General features: G+C 40.9%; 1 protein-coding gene across 3 annotated transcripts in view; it reads right to left on the reverse strand.

Moving 5' to 3' along the window:
- ANTXR2 (ANTXR cell adhesion molecule 2) overlaps positions 1–22,761 on the reverse strand; it is a 187,746-nt gene that overhangs the window by 124,527 nt on the left and 40,458 nt on the right. For all 3 annotated transcript variants that reach the window (XM_090036915.1, XM_090036914.1, XM_090036916.1), the window contains exons 8-10: positions 17,280–17,340; positions 15,886–15,981; positions 5,035–5,104 (exon numbers count right to left, since the gene is read on the reverse strand). In XM_090036915.1, coding sequence (XP_089893041.1) covers positions 5,035–5,104; positions 15,886–15,981; positions 17,280–17,340 — 227 coding nt within the window. The remainder of the gene's footprint in view (positions 1–5,034; positions 5,105–15,885; positions 15,982–17,279; positions 17,341–22,761) is intronic.

The raw sequence follows: 22,761 nt of genomic DNA on the forward strand, positions 1-22,761 counted from the left end.
CAATTTTTGAAAAAAAAAAAAAAAAGACATGCTGTATTTGAGTAAATACAGTGAAACAGAGGTTGTTAAAGTACAGCTAAACTATCATTTCAGGGGCACCCACAATGTGGCACTCTAACCTTCCTAACCCACCAAAACAACAATCACTAAATTTTCTTCATCCTGTGCCTAATGACAGACATAGCCCCACACTAAAGCAAACTTGTGCTGTAGCCAGCCCCTCCACAGCACACTGAGCCAGACTAGAGTAGCCTTGGCCTGGCAGGCTGACCCCCCCAGGGGTCAATGCCAGCCAGGGCTGCCCAGCCTCCAAATTCCTTCCCTACTGCATATTTGCCAGTGTTGTGTTCCAGGTGATGGAACTTCCTACTACATCTCTTGAGCAATTACAGCCCAAGAACTCTGATTTTAAGCAAAATATTTGTGTCAACATTTCTTTTTTTTAAAAAGTATCCCTTCAACTCCTGGTTAGAACTCCTTTCATCAACCAAAATAAATCCACTTTCCATTGGGTGTTTATCCACATAAAAGATTCTTCATCTCTTAGCCAAGTCACACACTGAGTATTTTCAACTTCTCATAGATTTTTCCCTTGTTCTTTCCTGAGATCCCTTTAGCTTGTCTTATATAAAACTTTTGTTAATATTTGAACAGAGGAGCTTAATGACCCCTTAGTTCCTCACTTTTATTTCTGTCCATTCATTACAGACACCCAATGTATATGAGTTTGCATGCATATATAGTCCATGCTCAGCAACATACTTGAACCATGGTCCGTTTTAGACCTACAAGTAATATTGTGAACTCATTGTATTTGAAGTTAGGGATTTCACTTGATCAGCCAGGCTATGTACAGACAGCCCACATCAGTTCAAAAACAGAATGTGTAAAGCAAAGTATCTGCTGGGAAACTGATCAGTGTCATTATAGCTGTATTAAGGGAAGCTCTATGCTTCCCCAGCACACTGTTTTGATTGCAGCAATTCTATAACCTCTGATTCTTCCAAGTTAAACAAAAGCCTCAAACTCTTGTGTCATGGACCAAAACATCCTTGCTTCATTTACTGGAGTACTGGCATAAGGCAAGCAGAATTTTAGCTTTCAGTGCTCATTCCTTCAAAATCTCTTTCTGTAATAGCCCAGGAAAAGACTATGGTATGCACAGAACTCATGCAGATCAGGAGAGGGAACCTTTTATTTCAGTAAGCGTTTACTGAGATTAAAGTTAAATAAAATATATAACATCTGGTGCCACAGTTAAGATTACAAAGTGGTTAATCTTATTATTGCCATCTACTGAGCCAATGTGGCAAATGAAATATAAAATGGAGTCGTAACTAAATTTAAATGGGTGTTTTGGGCATTCTGCCCAAAAATATTGCCGACCCCAATCTAACACAACTGAATGATGAAGGGGAAATCTGCTCTGCACTAGTGGCTCACAATCACATACAACTGCAGCAGGAGAAGCTCTGAGAAGAATGTTCAGACTTCGACCATAAATAGAAGAGTAAATGGTTTTCAAATATTTTATTTTCAAATGTAATCAACTTTTCACAGCATCAACTGTAATCAGTACCTTTACCAGTTCACACATTTGACAAGATTGAGGATCTACACTAGGTTTCTTATCTAGTTTATTCCCACCTATTTACTGCACCCAACTCCATAGTATGCGAGTGGTTTCCAGGAACACAGTAGATTATGTGACAAACATGTATCCTGCGTTTCTCTCCTCACCTTCTTCCCAGGGGTGTGGTATGCACAGAGGAATATTTCATTTTGGATTTTATAACACATGCACACAACCAACTAATGTATGTCTATCCATAGTTCCTTAGGAGTAAAAATTCTCCAGAGGGTAAAGGAAGATACTCTCTCACATAAAGAATATAATCTCCACTCTCCAGGAGGCTCATGGGAGACCAGTACAGTGCAAGTCTGCTGACAGCTAACAGTAAAACAGGGAAGAAGGGAATCGCTTAAAACTTCTCTTGCTATGGAGCCCACACAAGACACAAGCTGTCTTTCATACAGAAATTCCAAAGTTAAAGCAAATGGCAATTTATGCCTGCTGCTGAATCTGGGATGAATAATAAAACTCCACCTTCTTAAACTAGGAATAAGCCTAGTCTTTATTTAGTTCTTATTTGATGTATGTAAGTATGGCCCATATCTAAATCTTCATAGAGTATTTTCTGCATAGGCATGAGTTTCACCCTGAACTCTTAGTTAATGATATGACAACAGCTATGTACTGCTTAAAAATCCCAAGTACTTTCTAGCTTTTAGTAAATGAGATATCTACAAAAAGAAAAAGTTAATTTAGGGGACTAAGGTACCTAACAATTTTGCCTCTCATGAATGTTGTGATGAAGAGGCATTTTGTATGCAGTAAGCGGCATCAGTACACTGCCACATCACCCTTCAGTGCCACATCAGCACATGGTGCTAGCTAAAAAAAAGTATTGTTTTGTAGAAAATGCCAAGCTATAAATCTACAGGCAGTATTCTGTAAGTATCTAACAACTGCAGCCAGCAGCTGGATAAAAAGAGAAGAGAAACATGTTGTGGCATTAATCCAATAGAACCAGTGGTTTGCCAGCCATGCTAATTTACTTTAGGTAAGCTCAATGTAGTTGTTGTACTTTTAAGAATTCATCAGCCTACAAAAATAAAATTGTACAGATCTCAAATAGCACAGATATGATAGAAGCTACCATATGCATACATTTTGTCATTCATTTAAATGGCAACTCACAAGTTTTAGAAATTTCAAAATTAACTTGGTCTAATATTTGGTTGTACTTACTACAGTCCTGTTAAAAAGAACACCAAAACAATCAGCTTCCTGATTGCTGCTACTTTAGCAACTAACATTAGCTCCGCTATATGAGGAATTCCTGGGAGGTATCCAGCAGTAGTCTGAGTTGTGCCAATGGAAAGTCAAGAGTTCAAGTACGTACATTTCTTTCATAGCTGTCAGTCTTCTAATTTGCCATGTACTACTTATCTTTAGGCTAAACCCTGTGACTGCTTCAAGCACAGTGTTTTGGAAGTACATTTTGTATCAGTATATCTTTTGCAACATGGCATGTTGAGCCTGTATGTATTTAATCTACTGTAAGGCATGCATTTGCTAGGAACGTTGCTGAAAAGAACTACCCTGTAATTAGGTAGTTTCTCTGGATTGCAATTACAATATGGTGCGCTGTCTACTTCAGTGACACTTCACAGGCCAACAAGCACTTCTCAGAACAACAAAAATACCGCCTGTTCAAATAATTTACACTGTGTATTAATATATATCAATAAATATTCTGTGCATTTCTTGCTCATTTGGCAGGCTATGCAATTTGCATAGTCTCAGACTAACACTATGTGGTGGTAATTAGCTACAGGTTCAAGATTTGCAGTGTTTATCCAACATTGTGGGCCTGATTTTCAGATGTGTTTTCAACCAGTGTATTCCCACTGAAATGTTTGCTGGGGAGGGAAGGAGTAATGAAACCAATTAACTCATATCTTCCTGATGATAATAACATTTTCCTCATAGCTAAGACAAATCAATGCCATGTACAGCTAAGATAGCAGTTTATGACAGTTATTTTGCTCCAGCTGTAGGTTCACCACTTCAGTTCCACAACTGTATGCCAGCAAACTTCCACTGAACTCAATGGTATTGCACTGGAAAAACATCACCGCAGAATAGTTCTGATGCACTGCCATATCACTCAAGACAAATCAGCATTGTATATATGGATGTAAAAGATTATTTTATAGTCTGTAACGCCTGACACTATATATAGTATAAAGCCTCATCCTCTCTCCCCCAGAGATAACTCAACACTTTTTCCCTCTATTACATTACTAGGTCCCTGGTGATCCAGTCTTTTTCAATGTAAAGGAGGATATAGTGTCAGCCACTAACTGTACATCTCCTTTGAGATGAACCACTCCTCATCCCTCCATTGGGGTTAATCACTTAAAAGTCTTTTAATCCATTTATTTCCAACCCTCCTCCCTACCATGACTATTAAGTATACAAAACAGATGTGCTTCCAATGCTTCACTCTCAGGTTATAGCTTTATAGAAGCTATCAGTTGTTAGTGAAAGCCCTAACTCTGGAGAGCATCTCTGTTCAGAAAAACATTTCCAGTACATGCTTAGCTTTAAGATTATGACTATGTCCCAATTAACTGAATGCACTGAAACGCTTTCCTGAATCAGGGGCCAAGGCAAAGGGAAGTTACTGGGCTTTTTTAGCAATAAAAATTCATCCCAAATCCCTCTTTCCTGATATAATGGTTACTCTCCTCAAGGCACAATAGGGAAGAGAGTCTTCTCCTTCCTCCAGAGTAAAAATGTGACAGCGAGGGGATCATTTCCAGATATTTCTAATTCCTGATTTGTCTGGTAGAATTAAGGAGGAAACTCCTCTCATAAATGCAAGAAATTAAGTTTAAGCTAAAGTGATCTAAAAAGCCTAGGGCATGTTTGATTTTGGGAGGTGAAGGGAAGTATCAGTTCTCAAGGCTGTAGAAACAATCTGTAGCCATGGCCAGTGACACGTAGAATAAGGCTAGAGCTGCAGTTATTCATGATGCTGTTAAGAGACTGCTGCAGTTGCTAAATTAGTGCCTCATTTTATCACTACATGTTGAGCAGTGGTACACATTTTGACATACAATTTCAATAATAGCTTGTAAGTGTCAGAAATAATGTAATACATTTAATAATGAGCACAAAGATTATCTAGAACAGAGCATATTATGCCCTGTTAAAACATAGCTAAGCTATGTAAAACTTAGGACAAGCCAGACCTTTTCAGTGTTTAATAAACTGGTTAAATCTTCATTTTTAGGGCATCATCCAAATCAGTTTGGTCACAGATAACTATTTAAAGCCCATTCCAACATTGGCAAATATACCAGGAAAATAACCCAGGGGGCCTATAGCCAAAACCCGACATGATTACACTGAGCATCAATGGGTTTAATTCTGTCAAAATAAAGTTTTCTCCAAGTACTTACTCGCCACCGTTACGCAAGACAGGTGCTGGACAGAGAATAAACTTTGATTCCACTTGTATTGCTTTTTCATCTGCAAAACAAAGCATTACATGAGCTACATATATTGCACTGCTTAGTCAGATGAGAAACTAGAATGTCTGAATATGATGCAGCCCAATTTTCTTCAAAACACTTTGCCTACTGGTCTGGTTCAAAGTTCATCTGACTTCTAGGCCTTAAAAGCAACTAAAACTCTAATTCAAGAAAGCACTTAGGTGTGTTTATATCCAAATCTCTACAAGACAACAGACAAATCATAACTAAACTGTAAATATAAGCTGAATTCCCATTAAGTTTAAGTATCCTTCAGGATAGTGATAATTTCCCTAAATCACAGCTTTAATGAGAAGGTGCTTTTGCTAATACTGTATTGTTAGAAAGTCACTAATAATTAAAAGACAAATGGCTGCTTCTAACGAGCAGGTGTGCACTCCTAACCTCTACACATTATATTCAATAGGAATTACAGCAACCACCTAAAATGTCATACATTTCTGTGGCATTTCCCATGTTGCAACATCTCTAAGCACTTTCAAAAACATGGCTATTTTATGAAGCACTTATTTTTATCCCAAACCAAAGCTCACTACCATAATATCAGGCTGTTTCTTGCTGGTCTGCAAGAGGAACACAGAGAGAAGACACAAGAAATCCCCTGAGCATTTGTGTAGGAACAGGGTGCAACTGTGGTCCTTCTATACACCTATCTGCATGCCAAAGACCCAAAAGTTTGTGGGAAGGGGTAGAAAAGACTGTTGCTCCAATCCCCATACATGCTGCCCTGAGGCATGCAGGCAATAGGTACTAAGAACTCCAGGAGAGATTCTGACTCTTGAAAACAGTCACACTCATTCCACCTCTCTGGCAATCCTGTTCATTAGCCACGGAAGTACTCTCACACTGGGAATGTTGATTAAAAGGTCCACAAACAGGCAATATCCATTCTGCTGTGGTAAGCCCAGGGCACCTCTTTCCTGCACTTAAAAGGGCCAGATATGCAAGTGCTTAAGAAGCACATTTGGGAAAGGAGTTGTTAAGCCATGGAGATTTACTTTTCCTCTGTATATGGTTCTTTCTTTGCCAACTTGTAATGCTAGAAATGAGTTAGTAGTTGTGTATATGTGCATCTCAGTTGGAGAAGTGGGGTGTGCACTGCCATACGCTTCTGTCTTAATGGTAATTTACATAGATTGTTTTTTATTCCACTGTTATGTCTGGCAGGTTTACTTTTCAGCATTTGGTAATGGTTCTTTACAAATGTTACATAAGACATCTGCCAAAATACAGTATCTAACCCCAAAAGAACCTACAAGCTTACTGCTTGCGCTGCAACCACCCTGACAGGGAACTCCAAGTTAACAGAGGCTGCCCCATACCAAGAGCTGAATTTTATCACTGCTATTCCCACTGAACAATATGCATTAGATCCACTTGGCTTGCAAGTGGTGGGACTTTACTGAGAAAAGTGCTTTGTTCTCTTCTGGCTTTTTTATTTAAAAAAAAAAAAAATCAGCTGCAAAGCATGTGCCAGACATTTTGGTGAAAGTGTGCATTTAATGAAAGAGGACAAAAGGAAAAAGAAGGAAAAATGATAGTGGGATAAAAAGCTATTGGGGCATAGCTGCCTGTGTGATGGGTCCCTGGTAGCATCTTTAATAGGACTGCCCTCCTCTTCTTCTAGCTGCCCATGCTCAGAACACTGCCCCCAGGTTTTAGATTGTCATTCTCTTCTGCTGGGTTGTAGTTTGACTGACTGTCCCTCATACCTCTGATAAAATTAGGTAAAAGGAAAGGAGCCTTGACCAGAAATTTTCTAGCAGATTCTGCCAAGACTTCTGGATGGAGGGGTTTACTGTCTGTTATGCTGCAACCTGTGCTAACACTGACACTGCGGCCACTGGCTGCATCTACACAAGTGGCGGACTGCACAGTTGTTACTGCGCATTTAGTACATGCATAACCAAGTGTAGCATCCCTGGCATGGATTTATTCAGATGCAACTACACAGTAGCTCATTACTACTGCACAGTAGCGTTGCATTATGGTTAGTGCCCACCGACACTACTGCGTGGTAGTGTCTCATGTAGATACACCTAGTGGGATATAATATGCTATTACATTCTGTTTTAATAATATTTTCCATCTACTTTGCAGAGGTATAAGCAATGACACAATATGCAAGGCAGTTGGTGTCAGAGTCCTGCTGTTTAATGGTGGTTTGATAAGCAGCTGGTAATTCTAGAAGAGTTATTAGGATCTGATGACAGGAATTAGTAGTATTCAAGCCACTGCATGTTGGTAGCATTGTCAGCAATAAATACTAACTAGTTAGCTACAGCATTAATCCCCAAAGAAAATGATGAACAATGTGAAGATTGCAAACAAAATTTTGAAATATCTTCATAATCACAAAATACACACAGGTCCCTACTTATTAGCTTCCAAAAGAAATTTTCAAACCACTGTATGACTCTTAAATAGAATCACAGAAGTAGGATCGTAAGGGACCTTGCAGATCTTCAAGTCCGACCCCCCACCTAGGCGGGAGAAAAACTGGACTCAAATGAGTCCAGCCAGGTAGGCATCAAGCCTCTTCTTAAAGACCTCCAGGGTAGGAGCCAGCACCACTTCCCTTGGAAGTTGGTTCCAGCTCCTAGCCGCCCTGACTGTGAAGTGGTTCTTACAGATGTCTAATCTAAACCTACTCTCCAATAATCTGTGTCCATTATTCCTTGTTATGCCAGGGGCGCTAGGGGAAACAAGGTCTCCCCCAAACCCTTCTGGTCCCCCCTAGTGAGTTTATAGACAGTCAGTAAGTTACCTTACATTTCTTTAAGGTAGGAAATAGTTGCTACTGTTATTTTAGAGATGGTTTAACTGAGAGAGAGGGAACTTACATGAAGTGTTAGTGGCCAAAAAATAAGTCAACAGCATAGTGGAAATAAAACCCATGAGTTTGGATCACTAGCAACTATATATACATATTAGGGCTGTGTGAAGCTTCGGTCGCTGATTCGATTCACTGGAGATTCAGCAGCCAAATCTCCGAATCTGAATTGAATCAGGAGACCCTTTAATCTCTCCGAATCGAATCGGAACCCTCCGAATTGATTCAGAAATATTCAGTGATTTGGATATAGACACAGCTTAAAACAAAACAAAACAAAACAAAACAAAACAAAACAAAACAAAACAAAACAAAACAAAAATGTACATACCTCAAGGTACCAGGTGGCTCATGAATGCTGTGATGCTGGGGCGCGTGGAGTGTCCCATAGGAGAACAGGGAGCTCCCCACTGTGCTTGGCAGAAGACCTGGAAGTGGACCAGAAGCATTTCCAGTCCATTTCTGGGTCCGCCGGGGAGCGTACGCTCCTGCCCCACCCCGGCCTGGCAACTGGTACCTCCTGGGTCTGGTGGTGCACCCAGGGTCCCCCAAACTCAACTGGCAAACTGGGTGGCATGGGGGCCCCCCTGCACACTCGGCACTAGACCCAGAAGTGGGCCAGAAGTACTTCTGGTTCATTTCCAGGTTCACTGCCGAAAATGCGGGGGGCGGGGGGAACATGCTCCTGTGGATACTCTATCCACACCAGTATCATAGCATTTACAAGCTGCACCTGGTACCTCGAGGTATGTAGAAAAAACATTTAAAGCTGTGTCTATGGCCAAATCACTGATTCTCCAAATCAGCATTGAGTCTACACATTTGGATTCAGCAGAAAAACTGAACTGGGGACAGTGATCTGAATCAACAAATTGAATCACTGTCCCCAATTCGAGCCAAATCTGAATCTGAATCTGAATCGAATATAGCCCATTTCACACACCCTTAACAAACATCAATATCTGAACCCAGGTTGCCCAAATTTCAGATTATTCAGCCTTCAAATATATTTCTTCTTAATCCAAAAAATTGTGCCAAGGGTAAATAAAATGTATTTTTAGGTAAGCAAAATGTTTTAGGAATTAAAACATATCCTAATGAATATTAGATAACTGTCATTTTACCTACACGCAACACCCATATGTGAAAGAATTACTCCACCAATTTATGAACTGTGGCCATATGTACTATGGAACACAGCAACTGATTTATATAGTCTGGGCAAAGCAGCACTATAGTTCAAGACAGGAAATGAGAAGATCAGTTGCAAGTGAAGGAAAATTTAATTACCCAGTTTGACTTTAGCCAGAACAACTGGGGTAGTACACTTGCTCTCACAAGCACTTCTTGAAGATCTTTAACAAACTGCAATGATCAGCACTTCAGTCCAGGCACAGATTATTTGCAACAGAATAGTGTAAGCACACATGGTGTGTGGTAAAATTGGAATTTGGGAAAAATGAGTGCATTGTATAAATTAGAAACTACTCCAATTCCTTTCGTTTTACTTTTTTATATCCATTCTTAATTCATTTTGCAGCCATTTTGTTTATCAAGGCATTTACTACCAGAGGCAAAAAAAATTAGATGTAAATCTACTTGCTTTTCACTGTCCCTTGAATACTAAAAACAGGAAATGTTACAACAAAGGCTGATTCTCCAATGTCCTGTACCACGTGGAGTCACTGTCATTGGAGGAAAATGAACATGAAACACAAGACCAAATTAAAATGCCAGTCATTTACACTAGTGCAAAATGTGTATGAAAGGCAAGAAAAGGAAATGTGTGCAAGGAGAAAAGCAATGCAGGGCACTGCTTATACTCAGAGCTACTACCACCACTGATAAGGTGGCTAAGCCTCCTGCTTTATGCATAACCTACACTAACAGGAATTTTCTTCCACACGAGTTGCCCCAGCTCCCCACTAAGCTCTGCTGGCAAAAGCCTTTACCAGAATTACGCGGCTATAGGGTATGACCTTTTCACCTCCCTAACCAATACACCATATCTACTCAAATACAAGATGACCATGAATATAAGACAACCTCCCAATAATTAGATTCTATATGTGGAACATCTATAAATTTGTTACAGCTTTCCAGGTATAGAACTGAATTATTGGAGGTTTGCCTTGAATGTGTCCCCCTCCCACTGCTACAGCAGGGAAAATAAAACTGGGATCAGGTAGCCCCCTTACCTTCTGCTACCCTGCAGTCTCTTCCCCCCCCGCCCCCTTTACTATTACTTCAGTAAGCTCAAGGAGAGCATGCTCTAAGGAGTAAAGCTGAAAACATTAACCTGGAAATAAACCTGCCTGTAGTAACTTGTAATGATTTTCCTACATGCAAGTGCCTATAGACTTAGTTCATCCAGAAATGATGCATTTTGTCTCTTTTGAAACTGCTTCAAGGTTTAGCACAGACACTCTACAAACACACTTTTAAGCCACACTTTTGTACCTACTTACAGAGAGTACAAACTATGTATAATATCAGTCCAAAGCCAAAAAACTCATGATTTACCACATTGTTTACTGGTCTGGGCCCCAGCATTTCAATTATGTGCGTGTATGTCAGATATCTCTCACAAAGGATCCACATGCTAATTAGCACCCCCCACTCACGACTGGAATCAGGTGTTCTTGTCACAAGTCCTAGGATCCTCCAAAAATGTATATGCAGATGAGTCCCAGGGCAGCCTGCTCTGCTTCCACCTCAGGGAGGGCAGGGCCACACTAATCATGTGATAGGCTGAGAGAGGGAGTCACAAACAGATTGTAAGTCAGATGTTTGGGACCTCGTATGGTGATGTCTGCCAGACATTTAAGGATAGTTAAAAACAGGAGTCACTGGAAATGGGAAAGGAAGGCACAGCTTAGCTGCAGGAGTAAAGACGAAGTTGAAATGCAGTCAATGTAGTAGCTCACCATGATTGAAAAAGAGTCAGTGCTAAGGTGGACTGGATCTGTAAGCTGGCAATGGGGGTAAAGATCTTACAATCTGTAAGATATTTTGCAGGACACCTCCTGAGATCATGGCAGGTGTTCATGCTGACCAACAGAACACCATGGATTGTGGACCAATCCTGGTTCTACAATATTCTGAATGAGTTCTGCAGCATGTACGGGCTACAGAATGGCGGCCCTGTGACTATCTCTAACCACAGAAAGATACAAGAGGTGGTGAGAGCTAGGAGTATACTGTCACCCATGGACCTAAGCCCCACTGATGGTTGCCAAGCTGTGTAGGAGCAGATTTCCTACAAGGACCTGCAGAAAGACCACAGAGACTTGAAATGGCTGAGAGCCCACTGAGCTGTCCCAGTGAGAGCACAGAGAGGTAGGCCAGCTGCCCTAGGGCAATCTGCCAAGGTGCCACAAAAACCATTGAGCACTTCTTATGGATCTACTCATATGCCAAGGAAGTATGGAAAAAGGTAAATCAACTCTGCAAAATGATGGCAGGGGTCGGTCAGATGGATGACAAGAGAGACAGCACTGTATTGCCATCTGACTAAACACCAGGAGAACCCAACAGTCAGTTTCAATCCGTTCATGTCCTGTGTCAGGAGCACCCTGTGGAAGTCCAGGAACCTTTTGATGTACAAGCACATGAATCTTGAGGTGGCAGATTGTGTTAAAATGGTTCTGAGTGAACTCCAGTCCTACTATTCGAAATCAGTGGAAGAGCATTGGAAGGATGCAGCCAACACCGCCTGGCAAAGGGAGAGTTTGCACAGGCTCTTCAAAGAACCCTTAGAAGGGAAGTGGACAGTGGTAATCAAGAGGAAAACATGGCAACTGGCCCAAGTGACCACTATGATGACAGCAGCAGTTGAGTCAACAAGAAAAGCAACAATGACAGTGAATGAACTGAGATTTTAAACTCCATAATCAGGGCTAGGACTAAGAGATGGCATGACTGGGTCAGAGGAAGGACTGCAGATAGGTGCATGGGAATGCAAGTCCGTGGGTACGCTTATTGTAATGGGTGCACGGGTTTTGAATGTGGATTAAGGTATGTGAAAAAAAATATGCTAGATGATGCGCGTATAAAACTTTCTATGTAAATATATATAGACATGTGTTTTTCAAAAAAAATAAAAATAAAAATGTATTTTAGACTAAGAGTCTCCCCCAGCTAAGATCTAGTGTAGTCTCCATCCTCAGCAGGGACCTGTCCATTGCACTGAGGGCAGGCACCCCTATAAGAATTTGCTATAGCCTCCCAATGGGTGGATCTTGGGTACACAATTTATGGTGATGGAGGACTGCTCTCTGACTCTTCCTCTAGATTGCTCCTATGGCCTTTTGGCTAGGGACAAGCAAGACTACGGGGCATCTGAACTCATCTCTGGGCCTGAGGCTTGCATGCAGGATGCCTGCCCTGAATTTTGGGAGTAGCTGAAGCCCCAGGCTGAAAAATCGGAGAAGTAGCATACTTGCCAGTGGTAGTGCCACACAGACTTGAAAAACTGATGTCTGCTGCTCAGTTGATAGAAATTAGGAACGGAGACATGAAATTATGTATTTTAAAAAATGCATTTACTCATCGTCGATTATAAAGATTGTACCAACGAATGAAAGAAGTGGGGAATTAGGAGAGGGATTTGGGACGGCGGGGGGAAGGGAAGGAGTCATAAAGGTGGTCCTTTGAGTGATTGTGGTAGCTAAACGTGAAGGAGACAAGCACACAGGAGTGCACTACAGTTATTGTAATGGAGATGAGGATGGTGTAGCTGTGGTGTAGGATGGTGTAGCCTAAAATTTATGTTCTCTTTTCCTTGTGATATGTTTCAGAAGTGAAAGTATGTGTTAAGTCCCTGCTACCCAGACCACCCAGCTACACAGGGTTCATTTTTCACATTGTTGAGCAGAACTTTCGTGCAGGCATCAAGTTATTTTTTACCATTATTAAAAATTTTATAGCAGAGCATCCACAAGTCTTCTTTATCAGCCATTATTTCTGTAAATGGTAGCAACAATAAATTAATGGTTTATACTACTGTTCTTTTATTATGAACTCTGATATGCACCTAATATTTGGGCTACAATTCTAACATTTCAGGTATCTTCAAAAATAAAACTAGTATCATAGAACCTATGAGCCATATCATATTCCACCCAGTAGACCTTTAAATAAAAAGTAAGCATCATTAACCACAAGATGAACACGAGCCTGTAATACAATGCTGCGGCTCTTAAAGAGATCAAAACGCTAGCTTGCATCCATAGATGCTTCTTAAGCAAATCCTGGGACATCATTCTCCCCTTGTACTTGGCCTTGGTGAGACCACAGCTGGAGTACTGTGTCCAGCTTTGGGTTCCACAATTCAAAAAGGACGTGGAGAAGCTTGAGAGAGTGAAGAGAAGAGCCACACGCATGATCAGTGGTCAGCAAAACAGAGCTTACGACTACAGGCTGAGAACCATGGGGCTCTTTAGCTTAGAAAAGCACAGGCTCAGGGGGGATCTGATGGCCACCTATAAGTTTATCAGGAGTGACCACCAGTTTCTGGGGGAACGTTTGTCCACCAGAGCACCCCAAGGGATGATGAGATCAAACAGTTCTAAACTACTGCAAAACCATTTCAGGCTGAACATAAGGAAGAATTTCTTTACTGTCCAAGCCCCCAAGGTCTGGGACAGCCTGCCATCAGAGGTGGTTCAAGCACCTACATTTAATACCTTCAAAAGTAAATTGGATAATTGGATACTTATCTTGCTGGGATCCTACAACCCCAGCTGACTTCCTGACCTTCGGGCGGGGGGCTAGACTCAATTATCTTCTGAGGTCCCTTCCAGCCCTAATGTCTATGAAACCACAAGTCTGTTCCACTGTGTTCAAGTCCCTTAAAACCAGTAATGCCAAAGGTGTCTGGGTCCCCTTCTTCAATGTGTTTTGTGACTTGTCTAATCCTTTCATCTTTGCCTGAAGATGTCAATGATTTGTCAAGAATTTCAGCAAAGTGGAAGAGGATCACACTTTGAGACTCGGATGTCTAGGCATTCAATTAAATGGGTGGTTGGTGTAAAGGGATCTGGCCCTATGCATCAATATACCCATCTGTAAGGTATTAAAAATTGTATACATTAATATGTATGTATACATATGTTGGTATATGTCTATACCAACCATACAGTTGGACCAATAATAGATACCATCCACAAAAATCCTTGTCTTTTGCATGCACATGAATCAATTTTGCAACATTCCCCAGTTCTTTCTTTGCTAGTTTTCTTAGGCCTGGTCTACGCAGTTTCAGCAACATACTTATTTTGATTATGGATGTGCTTTTTAGTAAAAGAGCACTAAAAAAACCCCATAGTGTAGACACTTTGATATCAGTATGAATGTACCTTATGCCAGAATAGCTTAATCTGCTTCCTGATCAACAATACAAGTGGGCTAGAAAGTATTCTTATTCCAGTATAACCATGTTCATTCTGGGCAAGAGGTCTGACACTTTAGCTAAACCAGTTTACTTCAATCAGCAAAACATTCTAATGCAGACAAGACCTTAGTACATTTAGGTCTCAATTCAGGGAGAGATTTAATCAGAAGCCACACTTCATGGCTTCATACATGATTTCATACATACAATACACACCTTCTTTCCAAAAAACAGTTGCTGAAAATTGGAGTGCACATTATATGTGAGAAATACACTAAAGGCAGTTTCTGCCACTTACAAGGCAAATATGAAAGTAACTCTGCACACGATCCACACAATCCACTGCTACTCAGTTACTTACTACAAGGAAGATCTTTTGTCCTTCACTCTGCCCTTCCAAAACAAGGTATGAACCTTATTCTAGGGCACATTATGCAAGAAAGTATTGTACTTCCACCCCTACCTGAGGAGAGATGTTCCTGCCATTGAAAGGTGTTACAGGAATTCTTTCTGAAACTGAATTCTTCTCACTGGGTTACCTCCAGGGAACCACTGTTCTCCCTGAGTAGCCAGCCACATACTAAATAATAGGCCTGTGCGATGCAGCTAGTATTCATTTCGGATCTGGTGGATTCAGGGGACAGTGACCTGATTTGCTGAATCCGATCAGAGATTCGGCCGCCGCCAAATAGGCCGAATCTCTGAAAAAAACACGTCCAGCTCTCTGCAGCAGTGAGTGGGGACTGCCCAAGTCTCCAAAACTCTCCGAATCAATTTGGATCTTCTAATTGGTCTCCCAGTTTGATCCAGATTCAGAGACTTGGCTGCCGAATCAGGCCAAATCTCCTCCAAATCAAAATCAGCACTCAAAGCTTCGCACAGGCCTACTAAAAATCTCTACAATGAGGCCAGTTCAGGGTGAGTGGTGTTTAAGTCCCTAGGCCCCTAAGCAACCACAATGACTGGAGGAGACACCCATCAGCAGATCCCCATCTATGCCCCCAATCCATCCTCGCTGCTCTTTACACACATCTCAGCACACTGCTATGCCAGAAAGCCACAAGAGATCTGCTCAGTGTCATGCAGAAGCACACACTCAATGTCACCGAACTCTGCACAGAATCACAGTAATTCCATTACCAGGTGAGGATGCCTGATGCTTTTATACAGAAAGTGGGTTTGCTACTGTATTCAAACTGGTGCAGCATTGACAGTGATGGGACAAACCACCAAAAAAACTCAAGTGTGGCCTAGAATAGAAAGGGGAAGCCTCCAATTTTCAGTCTCTTTATAGAGAATACCAAGAAATCTGTCAATTGAAATGAATTGTGGTGAAGTTTCTAGGCATTATATTCGATTACTAACCTCTGAACCATTCTAGTTCCTTCCTTTATTTTTTTGCTTCTTTATTTTCCTATTTGTATAAAATGGGGAAAGCATGAAAATTCACATCTATAAAAATAAGCATATTACACAAGACCTTTTGCTTATCCTGTATTCACCACAATTTATCTCAGATTGTAATACTTACTAATTATAGTGCCATTTACAGAGTAGGTGCAGGTAACACTATCCTTGTTTCTGCCCAGTTTGAGGCCGCTTCCTCTGAGGACAACTTGAAACTCCTCTGAAAAACAAAAATCATCTGTCAGTGCTTGTGAGAGGGGCCAAATTTAGATTAGCAGAGTCATCAGGGGTCTAGTCACAAAATAGGTTCAGCACAGGTAGTAAGACTTCACCATTACTCATGCTACCTTGTTAACAGGTCACATCTGTGCCTCACACTTGAGATAACTTTTGGAAAGGACTAGAAAGAACTTCATAATGTATAGGCAATCACTTTAGATGGAAGGCTAGTCCCACCTAGCAGCTGCAACGTAAGTGATGAGCCTATCCTGAAATATACGGAAGCTGGATCTTGTACAAAGTTCAAACCTCATTACTTCAATAAGTTTTGGGTCACACCCTCTGACAGCGCTGGATAGAGACTGTCTTTAAAAATCAGTGTGGACGATAACCCTTAAGTTCTCTTGAGTCAATACAAAGTCTAAACCACTGGTTTGATCAAATAACTCACTAAGCTTTGTAATATTTTACAAAACAGCTGAATTAAAATTTTGCAATAACCTTATTTTGGTTGGTTTCAAAGAATGTGTAGATTGCAAAACCATGAAGAGGAAGAGGAAAAAAAACTGATGGGCTGCAAGCTTGAGCAACTTTCTTTATTAGTTGCATAATTTCACAGAATATATAAGCCCATCTCTAAAGAAAAATGCAGCTTTCCAGCTTTGTCCACCATACATAGCAAACGTCAGATAAACAAATAGTGCTAGGACTATATTTTACTTTTGAAAAAAAAAATTAACATCACTGGAAAGACAGAATTATCTTTATCTGCTGTAAGATATATATGTAACTTTAAACACATACTTTGATCTACTGCATTTGACAAGGCAGAAAACTGGATAATATATAAATAAATTAGGTTTGAGACCAGCATGATACATATAGTGTAACACCACACGGGGATATCACTGCAGTATATTTATAAATTGCCTAGGACAGTAAGGTTCAGAACTATAGCAGGAGCTCCTAGGGACTATTACAGTACAACAAAGTATTATTAACAACAATACGTATGTCTGAAATACATGAGAAGAGGTTGAAAAGTTGCTTGCTTGCTACAGCACTGAAAGTTGGTGTTGTCTCAAAGATGTCACACAGCACAGATCACCAAGACTTTAAGGAGTCAGAAAAAAAATTCCCTTGAGGAATCCAAATAAATAAAAAGGACTTCCTGATTCTTCTGTAATTCCTCTTCTTTTAGTTGTTTGATGGAGTTTGATTTCCACATTGTACACAAAAAGGAAAACAGCACTATAACTACTTCTTATATACCTATTTTCCTATTCTAATATCACTTACCTCCTACACAAACACTGGATGGTTCCAAGTGCAATACCTCTGTGCATGACTGTTCCAAGATCTATTGGAGAGAGAATATACAGACAGGAATATGATTTCTGAAGGCAATATTAGCTAAGACCATATCAAATAGTAAAAGAAGGAATAATACACCTGTTTTTCTTAAATCAATGTGTACACTCATAAAATATTGCAAGTGGATGTCAGAGTAAAAGTTTCATCAACAAGAAGGCCTGATCTTGCAAACTTAGACACCTACATAATCCATACATTTTTCTAAAGATTTCTAGAATTTGAGTTAATATGTTACCTTAGGACTCTAGTCAAACAAAATTAATGTCTGGTTTTAGCCTCGGAATTTCTGTATAACCTCCTAACCTAACTTCATCTGGAACCCAGGCCTAGGGTATAAACTAACAGCTACACACAGAAAGACCTGATCCAAAACTCATTGAAGTCAACAGAAGCTTTTCATTGAGCCTCGGAGCAAGGTCAAAGCACATATTCCAAGTTTTGGCATCCTTTCCCACATGGAGTAGAGCAGGAATTCGCAGCATTTTCACGTATACTGGATTTGGTGGAGGCTTTTTCATTTCACTTGAATGACACAGCCACTCATACATGAAACCACTCATGTCATGTTCTACCAGTGGTGAAGGAGACAATGTTCTTTCTATCTATTACCATTAAGCTTAGGAGATGGGAGGCAGAAGACTAGTGGTTCTGGGCTCAAAACCCTTTTTATCAGGCAAAGCTTCAGACATTATCTTACAAACAAGTCAAGTACTATTTCCCCATTTTAGAAGTATGTGAATTTACCAGGCTACAAAAGGTCAGCAAAACAGAGCCAGAAATAGAATGCACATCTTTACTACAGTAAATTCCAGTTTTATCCACTCAACCACACTGCCTTCATAATGAAGGTATCAAATATTTTGGCTAGCCTGAATGCAACCACTGATCTAAACACTCCCAGAAGCAGGTACGGCTTTAACGATGTTTGTGTTTGCACACTTTGGTGGTGCATTGCTCAGTAAATCCAGCCATTGTAGCAAATTCCATGGCATAATGTGCCTTAAATGACCTAGGGTGCAGCAAATTAAAACTTCTGTGAGGATTTTTAGTTTGCTGCCCTAGAGCCGCGGAGTGAAGCACTGAGCTCTGTGCAGCTCACAGGCAGCCTGGCAAGGCAGGCTCCACCCAAGGAAAAAAAGAAAAAAAAGTGGTGAGCCTAATTCCCTCCCCTACAGCCTGGAGCCTGCCTGCCTGAGCTGCATGGGGTCCCTGTGCCTGCGATGGCCCCTGGGACTGTCCAAGCCAGGTGCCTGCAGGTGGGTGCCAACTATCCTTCCATCCTTCCCCCCACCCGCCCCGCAGCCTAGGGTCCACTCTGCCCACCAGCAGTTCACACTCCCTTCCCCACTGCCAGTTCCGGTGTCTGGTATGTGACACAGGGGTTTAAAGGGCCCAAAATTGAAGTGGTGTTTTTAAAAACCCACCGCTTCAAATTAGGGCCCCCATTTCATCTACACATACCCTAAGACTCTAAGTCCCCAAAACTCTCCTGCAATATAGCAAATAGTCATGTAACCCACTGCCAAAATGTTAGTCCTGTTTAGGTACGGTTGCAGTGTTGTGGCCATGATGGTCCAGTAAATATGAGGAGTTGGGGAGGGTTGTGAAAAAGGGTGCTTCATGCTCAGAAGCTTCCATAGCATCTTTCCTAACACAGTTGGTCCAATAAAATATATCACTAAAAACTCTTGCCTCTGGGCCCACTTCAGTTAACTGGATTACTTGCCAGCTTATAATGGATCCTGGGAAGGTCAGGGCAATGATTCAGGAACATTTTCAACTGTGTTCAACTTTGGCCTAACTCTATTCCCATTAGAGTTAATAAGTTTATTACTAAAATCATAAGCAAAAGCAGACTTAGGCAAACATACCACACTTTTCTAATTCCCACTATATATCAGTTTGTGAAAATTAATGTATTTTGGGCTGGTAAGCTTGTTTGTGTGCTCTGTATGGATTAAGGAATGCAAGTTTCTCATCAACTTTTCATCCTGTTAATTATTTCTCTTATTGTTTCACCCGTGTGCTGCTGCTTTCTATTGCTGCATCTCCAGGTCCACTACAAACTGACAATTACAACACTGTTCATGTGCCAATTTCCTTTGTTCTTAAAAGAAAACCAAAACAAACCCCATAAAGAGCAGAAAATATGTGGCTTAACATTACTTATCACTTAACGTGAACAAAAATGAGCTCTGTAAAGAGTTTAAGGTTAAATTCATCCCTTTGGCACCAAGACGACCACAATTCCAGGAGCAAATCTTGGAAAAAGTAACATCAAGTATGAAAAGTGTTTTGGGTTTGTTTTTTTTCCAAAACTGCTATTAAAAATAACAATTGCCTTGATACAAACTTTCCATATTTTAAACTATTTTCATCCTTGACTTGGCTTGAGAAAGCTCCACAAGATCTCCAAAGCATCTTGGAAAAGACAAGGGTCTGGACCTTTGTGATTTCCAGCTGGATTACTTAGCTTATAATAATAAGTGAGTTCACTGATAAAACTTACACAATTCATTTTGGCTCAGAAAACAAAGATACTTAACCCTGCCCTTCTATAATATCCAAAATACTTTCTTCCAAATATTCAAACATCTCCAAAACCCAATGGCCTGTGTTAAGGTAAGATGCAGTAAAACCCATTCAGTTAGGTTTGGGCACCCCTTGTGAAGACAAGGATTTGCAAATGTGTGAGAGTCTGCAAAGAAAAGCTGAAGCCAACAGCTGCACAGGACTATTCACGTGCTCCAGCTGACTCCTACACATCTCAAACGACACTGTTTTTCCAGTGAACTATGAAGGAGCATGGCTACAGCAATAACTGAATGGTTCATCCTTAATCCATCAACCTGCTACAAATGTAACAGGTGCAAACCACCCAGATGCAAGAAATCCATCTTCTCCTCCAAAAGCCACCTTTCTCCTCCTTGAAGCTCCTTCTGTATGTCAACAATCATTTTTCAAAACACACACACAGAGCACAGTGACACAAAAGAAAAAAGAAATAATCAGTGATCATTTGAAACTAGTATTCTTAGGAACCATAATGGGAACAGATTTCTCACTCAGCTGTCTCTCTTAAGAAATAAGTTTCATCTTGCTTTAGTTCTCTAATTTTACCAGAAAACTGAGTGATCCATCAAAGCCATCCTTAAAAACAGGACTCATTTTCCATCAGCTACTGAGTGGAGATAACAAATACTGTCCATGCTATGCATCAGCACATAATGCCACTGAGTTCAGTGGCTTTTCTCAGAAGGGTAAGGCACTTGGGACCATCATGAGAAAATACGAACAGTCTCACAGACAGGAAGTTACAGCCATTCTGTCACCCATGGGAGATGCAACTTATTTTCTACTTTAAGAGGTGTACTGGTGGTTCTTATGCTCATTACCTCTCCAACTCTCTCTCTCTCTTTTTTTTTTTTTTTAAACATTCTTCTCTCTTTCTCCCTCTTTTCCAAATACTATCCCTTACAAGTGAACAAGGTGCACTAAAGCTCCAATAAAAGGCTCAGACCTTTCCTTTTCAAAAATTTAAACACAGTCAAACTCTGATCCAAGTTGTATGTCAAGGTAGCTCTCTGGTGTCACACTCACTGTTAGCTATGCATTTAGGACCTGACCCAACGCACATTAACTCCCATCGACTTCAGCAGGTTTTGAGTCAAGGCTTTTGGAAAATACATCCTCCTCTGCCATGCCAGAAATCACAGAAAGCCAAAGCCTGATGTACCCCTCAGCCATATGCAATAACTATGAAAATTTCATGAACAGCTGATCTATGCTGGCTTTGCTACCTCTAAATTCCTCTGGAACCAAAGAGGAAAAATGGGGAGGATTTGCCCTAGAGCAAACCTGTATTTTCTTGCATACCACACACTCCCAAATAACAGACGCCTTGTTTTTTGGAAGGCAGTATGTAGAAATTTTTGTTTTCCCCAGATATATGACCAACAGTGTGATATGTGATAGAGTAAGTCTTCCCAGAAACAGTGTGTCCAGGAAATATGGCATCCCCAGAGGCAGCAGGAGCCTCTTAGTATAACAGGACAGCAACAAGGCTAGGCCCCAGACCCTTGCAAGGGCAGTAGTAAGATTGTTTCTGTACTGTAAATAGTTTTTATATAAGTTCCTGTAAAAAATAAAGTGTTATTTTCATACCACATGCCTCATTAAGATACTACAGACTGCCTACAGCAGCTCATTTGCCCTGAGCCAATTCAATTGCTGCTTTAGGCACAAGCTACATGGCTCAGACAATAGTAGCTGTGAGAGAATTAACACTGGGCTCCATCCCTGCTGTTTGCAGAGCCAGAAAGAAGGAGCAGCAATCTTGGGAGCCATCTACACATGCTATTAGAATGCAGCAATAAACTCCGGTACATACTGTGCCAGAGTTTATTGCTCCCAGGTGCACCATTTGAACATGTGCCCAGGACTGCAGCACTTGGAGCTGGGTCAGAGCAGCCCCAGTTGGAAGGGCCCAAGGGGGTCAGCCTGCTAGCCCGATGATGCTCTGACCCAGCTCAATGTCCTGCAGAGGGGCTGGCTAGGGTGGAAGAGTACTCTAGTGCAGGGCTAGCCAGCAGGCACCCCCACACCGAAGCAACTTCATGCACCCTCATGTCCAGCCAGCCATGGCAGTGTCTATATGTACACTGTTGCACACAAAAAAATTCTGCAGCAGGATAGTACTTGTATTTACAAGTACTACTCCGCTGCAGAGTTAGTTTCCTGCAATCTAATAGGGCTGCACATGTAGATGCAAGACATTTACTGTGGAGCTAATTAGTGTTCTCTGCATAAATGTCTCGTGTAGACATGGCCAGGGTCTGCCTATTTCTGTTCCAAAAAAAAAACAAAAACAAAAAAAACAAGCTACCCCACTTATGACAGGCACCTTAATTTTGGAGGACTTATTTGAAGGGGGGAAAGATATACATAGCATGCAGGATAAATATGGTAAGTGACAACCATACATGTGCCTCTTCTGCATACCATTTCAGTGACTGAAAAAGAGCTAAATAAATCAGCATGTGAATAATTTCAGAATTTTCTCCCTCTCCTTTTTTAAAATCTAACTTTAAATGCACTTGTAGTGAAAACCTGGGCCTGATAAAAAGTGCAGTATGGCAACAAATCTGCCATGGTAATGTTAAAAGGCAGTCTGTAGCTCTGAGTTCCAATTTTCTGTGGGCCAGGACTACCAGGGAGAATGATCTGGCACTGCAAATCAGCTGGGGCACCTCAACAGTCATTACTGAGAGAAACCTACTTTCTACAAGTTGAAATAATTACTATATAAGGCCATCCTGGAATACGACAGTTGAGTACACTGCTGACATATAATAAATTCAAACTTGATTGTAAACTTACTTAGTAAAAAGCATGCAAGGAAAAGATT

Source organism: Crocodylus siamensis, chromosome 2 (genome assembly GCF_052110815.1).
Source record: "Crocodylus siamensis isolate JL-2025a chromosome 2, ASM5211081v1, whole genome shotgun sequence".
Taxonomy (NCBI): domain Eukaryota; kingdom Metazoa; phylum Chordata; order Crocodylia; family Crocodylidae; genus Crocodylus; species Crocodylus siamensis.